At 41.5% G+C, this 11027-nt stretch overlaps 1 protein-coding gene across 1 annotated transcript in view; it reads right to left on the bottom strand.

Annotated features, from left to right (window-relative positions):
- The window catches only part of miox (myo-inositol oxygenase), a 13612-nt gene extending 10245 nt beyond the window's left edge, over positions 1 to 3367 (bottom strand). Inside the window, exons 1-3 of the mRNA XM_048609971.1 lie at positions 3304 to 3367; positions 1860 to 1952; positions 855 to 935 (exon numbers count right to left, since the gene is read on the bottom strand). Of these exons, the coding sequence (XP_048465928.1) occupies positions 855 to 935; positions 1860 to 1952; positions 3304 to 3327 (198 nt within the window). The 5' untranslated portion in view covers positions 3328 to 3367. The remainder of the gene's footprint in view (positions 1 to 854; positions 936 to 1859; positions 1953 to 3303) is intronic.
- Positions 3368 to 11027: the final 7660 nt, after the last annotated feature.

Raw genomic sequence — 11027 nt, 5'->3', positions numbered from 1 at the left:
ACCGCATCCCCAAACCAGCCCAGCTCATCCCCGCCTCCCTAACCTGTTCTTCCTCCCACCTATCCCCTCCTCCTACCTCAATCCGTACCCCCATCTCCTTCCTACCAACTTCATCCCGCCCCCTTGACCTATCCCCTCGCTAACTCCCCACCTACACTCACCTTTACTGCCTCCATCCCCGCCTCTTCGATCTGTCTGTTTCCTCTCCACCTATCTTCTCCTCTGTCCATCTTCTATCCGCCTCCCCCTCTCTCCCTATTTATTTCAGAACCCCCTTCCCCTCCCCCATTTCTGATGAAGGGTCTAGGCCCGAAACGTCAGCCTTTCTGCTCCTATGATGCTGTTGGCCTGTTGTGTTCATCCAGCTCTGCACCTTGTTGTCTCGGATTCTCAATCATCTGCAGTTCCTACTATCTCTACATAAGCAATGGTCCCTTTGAGCTGTGTGGTGTGCAGCTGCTTGGAGCGTCAGCGTATCTCAAAAGGAACGCGGGCCTGTTGAATTCCAGTTCTGGAAGTCACTGCCATGCACAGAAGTCAGAGGTCCGCACAGCAAAAATGAAAGGAAATGTAGTTTAGGAGGAAGTATACTTTTCGGCATCAAGTTGAATATATAGCTTGAAAAGCAGTGGAAGCAATTTAACTGTAACTTTCAAAGGCGAATTGGATAAAAGAACATTTACAGGAATACGGAAACAGCAGGGAGTGGAACTAATTGAATAACTTTATTAAAGAGTTGGCACATGCATGTTATGTTAAATGATTTCTTCCTGAGCTGTCTAATTCTAAGGTGTATTTTAAAAAAAACATTGACTGAGATCCCAGGTTGCTGGTGGCTTGGATTAACCACTCACCTTCTTCTTAACGAATTCCACTGTCTGGTTAGTGTGCATCAGCCAATACGTGTTCAGCACCCGTTCCTGGAGCAATCCAGACTATCAAAAGCAGAGGAAACGTACCATTTAACCCTCTCCACATGGTAATCCCTGCAGATATTTCCATTCGGGGGTGGAACTGACGCTATCTCACCACCACTCCAACTCGAGTCCACTCTCCGCTTTCCTGCTACTGACCTCTCCCCTTCTATTACTGCCTTCTCCCCCTCCTATTACTGCACTCTCACCCATCTATTACTGCCCACTCCTTCTCCTTCTACTGCCCTCCGCCCCACTGCCCTGTCTCTACTACTGCCCTCTCCCCCTTCTATTACTGCCCTCTACCCCTCCTGTTACTGCCCTCTCTCCCCCTACTGTCCTCTCCATCTCCTGTTACTGCCCTGTTTCCCCCCTACTGTCCTCTCCATCTCCTGTATTGCCCTCTCCCCATCCTGTTACTGTTCTCTTCCCTTCCCATTACTGCTCTTTTCCTGTAGGTACTGCTATAATCCCCTCTAGCCCCTTTACTGATCCTAGCTATTGGTCTCTCTTCCTTCCCCTCTGGTGTTCCTACACCCCCCACCCAGTATTCCTACACCGCCTGTATCAGTATCCCTACAAATACCACCCCCCCACCCAGTATCCTTACACCTACTCATATCCAGTATCCCTACACCCTCCCATCCAGTATTACTACACTCCACTTATCCAGAATTCCTATACCCCCATTATCCAGTATTCCTACACCCTTCCCCCGGTACCGATCTCTTGCCCAGATACAGATAAAACCGACTCGACTGCTCTCTGGTACTTAGCTCCCCCCCCATTTCTCCAAGACCTGATGCCATGGTGATACTGCTGTGGGCTCCTTGGTCCTAATCTTTCTCTCAGTGCCTCTCCCACACACACAAGCACCCACCATCCCCATCACTCACTGAAAATGTTTTCTGTCCCAGTGCCATCTGCCATCATGTTGGGACTTACCTTGAAGTTCCTGTATGTGGCCAAATTCTTAGTGTTGGTCCAAGCTGTGGTGCGGCCACAGTCCAGCCCTGAGGGCTCAGTGAGTTTTAAATTCTGCAATGAGCAACTGGTTAGTGAATACAAAAGAAAAATTTCTTTATCTCACGCCAGATCATATCTCTCAGAAACAGCTAACATTTGAAGAATTTTGAAGTTTAGTCACTTGTTAATGTGGCAATAGGATCTGGCAAACAGCAGCCAGACAGATGACCAGATAATGTTTTGAGTATTTTGTTTTTGATGGGAAGATATTGGATGGGACCACAGGGAGAACTCTATTCATTAGTGGCTGTAGATTCTTACATCTGCCTGAGATTCAGGTTGGAGCTACTTTTTTAAAACTCTGGTACTTCTGACAGTCTGACCCCCAGGTTGGTCCTATAATTTGGGGGAGTTCATTATCTCTCTCAGTCTGGAACAATGTGGAGCTATTATTTGAAGGGTAAACCCGCATCTGCAAATCAGTAGTACAGAGGATGAGAATAACTACAATAAACAGACTAAGAAATACCCAGAAGGAGATTCAAATAGTAAAGAACTGCATTAAAATATTTTAGGAGCGGCTTCTGTCCCTATTCCCTAGTACCATAGTAATAATTGAGGAATGTCAAGGAGTTAACCCTCTGCCTGATTCCTTGTGGTCCCAGCTCCACTCAATTTCTGCCCAATTATTGCTTATTCCTAACTCGATCTGGCCTGATCCCAGGCTATCCAATCTTCACTTGTTCCAGGTTTTACTTGATACTGACGTCACACAATTCTTTGGCACAAATCTGAAGTTGCTTAAAGGGACAGAAAAATGGGAAACAGAAAAGTTCGGAAATGAACAAAAAGGAAAGGATGCAAGAAATGGAGTGGCAACGATTGAGAAAGAGAGGGAGCATAAGAGTAACAGCAAGAGAGCGACAAGACAAAAGATGTGGGAACAAGAGAGACAGAGGGAGAACAAGAGATGAAGAATGAGATACAGCAAGGAAGCAACAGAAAATGAGAGCCACAGTGAGAGCGAAAAATATAGGGAGAACTACAGAGATGAGGGAGAGAACAAAAGATGATTGACAAGGAGAATAGAGATGGAGCAAGAGAACTGAGAGACAAATGGACAAATTTAGAATGATAGCAACACAGAACAATAGGAAGAGAGAGAGGAGGCTGACTAACTCAGGGCTCTGCCTCTATTAACACACAAATCTGGAGTTTCTCAATTGCTATCTCTTCTTGTCTGATTATTTCTCTCTTCCTATCTCTCTCCCTCTGTCCTACTCCCTCTATCTCGCTCAATCTCTGTTACACTTTATTTTTCTGTCTTGCCCTGTCTCTAACTTGTCCTCCCTGTTTTTCTTTCTCTCCCGTCCACGGCATTTGTATTATAAGTTTCAAAATCCAGTTTTCACTAGAGACTCACCGTTTGGGGTTGTCTAATCGTCATGGTGCTGCAGATTATGTGTGTGTCCAAGCTTCAATTCATGGAGTTAAATAGTTCTCTGTAGGATGAGTAAGGGTCAATGTTCAGGGTCAACAATGTGACCTTTTTACTCTTCATTAGATTGTAGCGATATTGTGTGTTAATCATTGTAAGGGCAGTTTATTAATAATCTCCATATCACTTTCACTTCACAGTTCATTTACCTTATTGATGATCTCACCACTAACTGCATTTTAAAAGGTACAGAAAGCTGTTCGTTATCTTGACCTATGTGCACGTGTCTGCCAATTGTGTGTGCATGTTTTTGCGGGTATCAGGCTGAATATGTCTGTCTCTTCTTGTACATGTGTTCACAAGGATTTCAAATATGAATATTTCATTAAATTGGGAGGCAAAAGTTGATGTAAACATAATGTTTATTGGTGTGTGATTCATTACTTTAGGCAATGACTAAATGATTTATTTCTAAAAGAGTAGACAATTTTACAGTTTGAAATTGTAACTGTGCACCTCCCAATGCGAAGAATATGCAGAGAAAGGCCCAGCTGGAGGCAATAATCTGCAGTAAGGAGCTAGAAGTGTGAGGGAAAACTGAACCATGGTGTAACAAGGAATAGGACTAGTGGTTAAATAATGCAGGCATTAACATATTTAGAAAGAGAGAGAAGGAAGAAAATACTGTAGGCAGCTGAACTAATTAGAGATAACACGTTGTTAGAAAAAAAACATAACTAATACTAACGTAGAAACAGAATTCATATGGAATGGGACAAAGGACATGAATGGCTCAACCATTCTTAGAAGGGCATAGTGCTAAGCAACTAATTGCTGAAGGGGTGGGAAGTGGGAGAAAAGTATGTAAATAAATGTAAGAAGTGAGCCAAAGTCTTGGTCTGGATGGTTTTCATTAGCAGAGATTAAATAAGTTATGGAAGATATAAGAGACATTATTACCTGTTCATAAATATTCACTAGGAAAGGGAGCAGCTATTGTTTATCAGACAAATGGAAACAGATGAGATTGATTAGTTTCGTGACAGTGATTGGAAGATAATGGCATCCTTTATCAAAGGTATAACGGAGAAATATCAACAAATTGAAAATATAATAAAATTAGTACGCTTTTCAAAAGGAAGGGCATTGCTTGATAAGCATAACTGAATTATTTGAAGAAGTAACAGATAAAGTAGGATGAGGGTAGTGCAATAGAGATGACATATTTGCATTTTCCAAAGGCCTTCAATAATGTACCATATAGGAGACTCAAGTTGGAGCATGTGGAGCCCAGGAAATAGGCAGAATAATGGATTACAAGCTGGTTATGAAACAGAAAACAGAGCAGAGATTAAAAGTAATGCAAAGTAGGAACTGGTGCTCCAGAAATAATGGTGCTCATGATATACATTAATAATTTGGATATGAATTCAAAAATGCAATTACATCAAATTGGGGGATGCAATCAGTACTTCCAATCATGAAAACACCCCCAGACCATTAGCCTCTGCTTCCTGCCAGTCACCCAATTTTGGATTCAATTTTTCAACTTTCCTTAGATCCCACGGGCTCTTAGCTTTGCTTTCAGTCTCCCATGCATGCCCTTATCAAAGGCCTTGCTGAAGTCCAAGTAGACTACATCTAATGCATTGTCCTCATCCACATACCTGGTTACCTCTTCAAAAAATTCAATCAAGTTGGTCAGACATAACCTTCCCCTTATCAAGCCATGCTGACTGTTCTTGATTAATCTCTAGCTCTCCGAGTGCAGATTAATTCTGTTCCTCAGAATTACTTCCAATGGTTTCCCCACCACTGTGGTTAAACTAACAAGTATGTACTTCCTTGGTTTATCCCTTGCTCCCTTCTTGAATAACAGTACCACTGTTCGCTGTCACCTCTCCTGTGCCAGAGAAAATGTGAAAACTATTGTCCATACCCCTGCTATTCTCTCCCTTGCCTAACTCAGCATTTAATCATTTAATCTGGCCCTGGAGATTTATCTACTTTTTAAGCCTGCCAGACCACTCAGAAACTATGCTCTGTCTATGCTAATTTCTTTAATTATATCACAGACTTTCTCTTTGATTTCTATACCCGCATCATTCCCTCTCACTAGTGAACACTGACACAAAGTATTCATTTAGAACCCTATGTCCTCCAGCTCCTCACACAAATTACCCCTGTGGTACTTAATGGGCCAAACTCTTTCCATAGTTATCCTTTTACCCTTACTGTATTTGTAAAATAACTTATTTTATTTTGCCTGCCTTTATTCCTTCATGCCACCTTTTTGCTCTCCTTATTTCCTTTTTAGGTTCCTTCATGGACATTCTTTACTCATCTGGACTTATGCAGTTTTGAGCCCTTGGTATCTGTCAGAAGCCTCCTTCTTTCTCTTTATCCAATCTTGTATGTCCCTTGATATTCAGGGACTGTTGGATTCGTTGAACCTATTCTTTAACTTTATTGGAAAATGTTATGCTTGTACTCTCCCAAATTCCTTCCTGAATGCTTATCCACTACTCTAACACTGATTTACCTAATTTACGTTATTAAAATCAGCCTTCTCCCTGTTTAGAATTTTGATTTCAAGTCTAACAGAGTTATGATCACTGTCTGCAAATTGGTCCCCAACTGATACTTCAACAACTTGCCCAGCTTTATTACCTAAAATTAAGTCCAGGACCACACTTTTCTTGTACATACCCTTCACACAATGCCTACCCCAGTTAATGTTGGAGAAGTTGAAATCTCCCACTGCCCTTCTTATACTTTTACACTTCTCTGAAATTTGCCCACATATCTGCTCTTCCATTCCTCTCTGGCTGTTTGAGGGTCTCTAGTACATTCCCAGGGACATGATTGCTCCTTTTTGGTTTTTCCTATGAATGAATATTAAACAAATAGTTATTACCCATTCATCATTGCCTTTGTGAATGTGATAGTGATCTGCCTATTTTACTGCTGCAGTCCACCTGATGCAGCTCAGCAGTTCCCAATCTTTTCGGTATCAATACACACGCCAATGAGACAAACAACTCCATGGTGCACCCATTGTTTCCAGTTGAATTGATGTGAATCTCTGTGTGCGCACAGTATTGCAGTCTACATGTACAAGGCTCTGGAGGCTTGTGCAAATACAGTCAATAGGAGCACCTGGTGTCAGAGGATACTGCCTTCAATAATTAATACCAGGGTTCTGGAGGTGAACAGTAGCATTGCCTTGAAAATCCAGTAAAGCAGTGCTCTTCCTGAAAATTTCACAGCACTCTTCTCACCCTGTTGTGGCACATTGGATGTGAACTGTTTGTCACGTACACCCACTATTAGGAGGGAGCTCCAGGATTTGAATTAGTGACAGTACAAAAGCAGCAACTTAATTCCAAGTCTGGATGATGAGTGGCTTGGTTGGCAGGTGGTGGTGTTCCGATGGATACATTGACCTTGTTCTTCTAGGTATAGAGAAACTGCTATCTAAGGAACCTTACTGCATTGCATCTTGTAGATGGTACACACTGCTGCCACTGTGTGTTGGCATTGAAGGGATGCCAGTCAAGTGGGTTGCTCTGTTATGGATTTTGTCAAGCTTCTTGAGTGCTATTGGAGCTATACATATCCAGGCAAAATGAGAATATTGCATCATGTTTCTGACCTGTGCCTTCTGGTGGATCACCTTTGAGGAGCAGGAGGTGAGTAATCTGCTACAGAATTCCCAGCTTTTGCCCTGCTATTGTAACCACACATAATTATATGGTTGGTCTGTTCAGTTTCTAGCCAATGGTAGCCCCAGAATGTTGACAGTGGGAGATTCAGTGATGAAAATTGCCTGTTTGTCTGACTCTGCATGAATCTGCCATGTGATACCTCATTGAAGGTCTTTGCAAAATCCAAATATATTATCTTCACTTCATAGCCCTTGATTAATGGTAGGAAATTGTTATAAGGAGGAAAGGAATCTGGGATGCAGATACAATAGATTAAATGTTCAGGGACTGAGATAATTTATTTTCAACAACCAAACCACTTTTCTTTGTGCTTGTAATGCCCTTGCTCCTGATTCCCATTGATTTCAGTTTTACTCAGGCTCATTGATGCCACGTTCTGTTTTGTCCATGCTTGTTCGAAGACCATAATGAGATTATGATCTGAGTGGGCCTGACACAACCCAAATTGAGCACAAATGAACAGGTTATTGCTGTGTAAGTGCTGTTTGCTTGCACTGGTGATGATGCCTACCAAAACTTTGCTGATGGTCAAAAGTAGTCTGATAATGTGGAATTAGTCAAGTTAGATTGTTCTTTCTGTTTGTGAACAGGACCTACCTGGGCAATTTTCCACATTGCTAGTCAGATGCCAATGTTGTAGCTGTACTGAAACAGCTTGGCTAGGTGCATGGCTAGTTCTGGAGCAAATGTCTTCACTACTACTGCCAGAATGTTGGTATGGGACAGAACCTTCCCAGTAGCCTGTGCCTTCACCGATTGTTTTATCAAATTGTCTGAAGACTAGCATCTGTGATGTTCTGACCTCAAGAAACAGCTGATATGGATTATCCACTCAGCACTTCTGGCTAAAGATAGTTGCAAGTGCTTCAGTCGTACCTGTGCATAGTTCTGGGTCATAGAGTACTGGTGTCCGTGATGATATAAAGGATATAAAGGTACTGGAGAAGTTGAAAAAACGATTCACAAGGATGGTACCAAGATGAGAGGTTATAACAAACAAGAAAGCCTGTACAAAGTGGGTTTGTATACACTAGAAAAATGAAGACTGGTGGATGACCTAATAGAGCTTTATAAAACTTGATAGTGCATGTAATGAAGATATTTCCTCGTGTTGGGAAGTCTAAACTTAGTGGCCATTAATATATGATGATCATTAATAAATCTAATGGGACAGTCATGAGAACTGATATTAACCAGAGTGCAGTTAGATTGTGGAAATCACTACTGCAGGGAGTAACTTGAGTCAGCCAGCAAAGATGAGTTTAAGGGAATGCTAAGTAAGCACATGAGAGTGAAAGGAATTGAAGGATATGTTAATGGGGTTAGATTAAGTAGGCTTGGAGGAGGCTTATGTGAAGGCTAATTAGGATTAGGCACTGTCTAATTGAATCAAATGGCTTGGTTATGTGCTGTAAAATTTATGTAACTATGGAACTCTATGCTGTCTGATCAAACATTCCGAGGGAATTTGCAACACAGCTTAGATCCAAAGTAAAGCTACATGATTTTATCAAACACTCTCAGACTGGTGCAGCATATGTTAGGCACAAAAATCTCCCTCTACACTGTCAGAAATGTAAAGAGAATGAGTAAGACAGACTGATAAACCGAGAAACAGGGAGTGCCTAAGGTTTCCATTTAGAACATGGGTTTTATACGTTTAACGTCTATGGGGTTAAATTCTTGAAGATTTTGTGAAGGTTGGCCAAAACCTGTTGCATGACTATAAAGCACTCAAGGTTCAGTAAATTTCAGAAATGTCAATAGTTGAATGTTTCCCAAATCCCTTACTCTATTAACTAGGATTAAAACTAGTAACAGATGTGTGGAAATGGAGGCTTTACCAGCTGGAGCCTGTTGCAGCAGCTTTGAAAGGAAGGGACTTGGATCAGTCTAACATGAAATTACCTGTGTCAGCAGTTGGTTACCCAATACAAATTGGAAAATATTTTGCTTCTGATAGGTTTGTCTTCTTCGCAAACAACAATTAACTAATATCCTAAGACAGTCAATGACCCACACAACAAGTCCAGCAACAATCACACATGCTCTAATTCTCTATCACGTGTCCCAGGAACAAAAACAACTCATGAATGCCTAACCTTCCAAAAGTTGCTTTAATATTGAAGTGAATTAACTCAAGGAAATTGGCTGATAATTTCAGTTTAAAAGAATCTGGTTACATTTGCACCCAATCTTAACCATTAAAAGCTGCACTGCAGCAGCGCATGAAAACCAAGTTGTATAAACAATAACAATAACCTGCATTGGTGTTGTATTATTAACACAGAACCACATCTTCAGGCTCCTCACAGATGAATTGGGAAATTATTGAGCCACATGAGATAGTGGGAAAGATGACCAAAACCTTGGTCGAAGAGGTAGATTTTAAAGACTGCCTTATAGGAGAAGAGAAAGGCATAGAGATTTAGAAAGGCAAATCCAAAGCTTAGGGTCTAGGCAGCTGAAAGTACAACTGCCAGTTCTAGAACAATTAAAACAGGATGAGCAAGAGACCAGAACTGGAGGTGTGCAGAGCTCTTGGTAAGTTGTTGGGATATAGGAGGTTACAGAGATAGGAAGGATATGGCCATGGAGTGATTTGTAAACAAGAATAAGAACATTACCGTCAGGTATTGCAAAACAAGGACCCAATGTGGGTTTCATAAAATCGGAGTGTATAACACTTGATGCCGTTTAGATTGTGAGAAACAAAGATTTGGATAAGCTCAAGCTTGTGGAAGGTGAAAAATAAGAATGGAATGTCCAGGGGTGAGTTAAGATAATCAAGCCTGGAGGGTATCAGTAGCAGATGAATTGAGTTAGGGCAGAGAAAAGATAAGTTATGGATAAGAAAATACCAAAAGCTTAGCCAAGGGTCAAATACAACACCAATGGAGCAAATGATCTAGTTCAGCAAGACAATTTCTTGCAGAGCAGTGGAGTTAGTGACTATGAAATGGAGCTTGTGATAGTGCTGGATGTCAGACCAACATACAGTCTTATTCTTTCAAGACATTGGAGGGGCAACGTAAATGATTAAGAGGAGAGGTGCAAGGTTAAATCACTATAAAATTCCGGAGGTAATAAAGCAGAATCAGGAAGAGAAGCCATTGATAGTAATTCTCTGGCTATGAGTGGAAAGACAAGAATGGAACCATGTGAATGCAGGGCTGTGCAGCTGAATGACAGAGGATCAGGAGAGTGTGGTCAGTCAGATAAAATGTTACAAAAGATCAGGAGGAATGAGATAGGATAGTTACCCACAATCATAGTCACACTAGATATACCTTGTGACATTTTACACATACAAACAGACGTATACACATGCTTTTACACAAATTATACATACCAGCTTAGACATGTATGGGAATGCTCGTACAAATGCATAATAACACACGTGTGCAAGATGTACTGCTCCAGGCTCCACCTGGGATTTTTAGAACTTCCTAGCTTCAGATTCCACTCTCAGGGCCTGACCATGACACATCCTAGAATATCAATCCCCAAAGTACCCCAGCAGAAACGTTCTGGGTAAAGCTTTTCTGTTAATCTAAAATATAGATATTAATGTTGCAGGAACCCTTCACAAAATGCCCAATATAGATTCAGCTTGTCACAATAGACTGCTTTGGACCTGCACTGTCACTTTAGACTATGAGAGGTTCATCCTGTTACAATAGACTCCATCACAGAATCAAAACCAGAAATTGCTGTTTTCAGAAGAAGGGTCACTGGACCTGAAATATTAATTCTGTTTTCCCTCCACAGATACTGCCTGACCTGCTGAGTTTTTCCAGCAATTTCTGTTTTCGTTTCTGATTTCCAGCATCTTTGGTTCTTTGAGGTTTTTTTTGTTCCATCACAGAACCACCCTATCACACAACCCTGTCATAACAGATTCCATCATAGATCCCTCAGCCCAGACCCCAGTTTTTAGCCCCACCATTATCCCACTCTCAAATTCCACACACGAGCCCC

This window comes from Rhincodon typus, chromosome 22 (genome assembly GCF_021869965.1).
Source record: "Rhincodon typus isolate 14 chromosome 22, sRhiTyp1.1, whole genome shotgun sequence".
Taxonomy (NCBI): domain Eukaryota; kingdom Metazoa; phylum Chordata; class Chondrichthyes; order Orectolobiformes; family Rhincodontidae; genus Rhincodon; species Rhincodon typus.
Note: the sequence above shows the minus strand (reverse complement) of the source record. Positions and strands in the feature narration are given on the sequence as shown.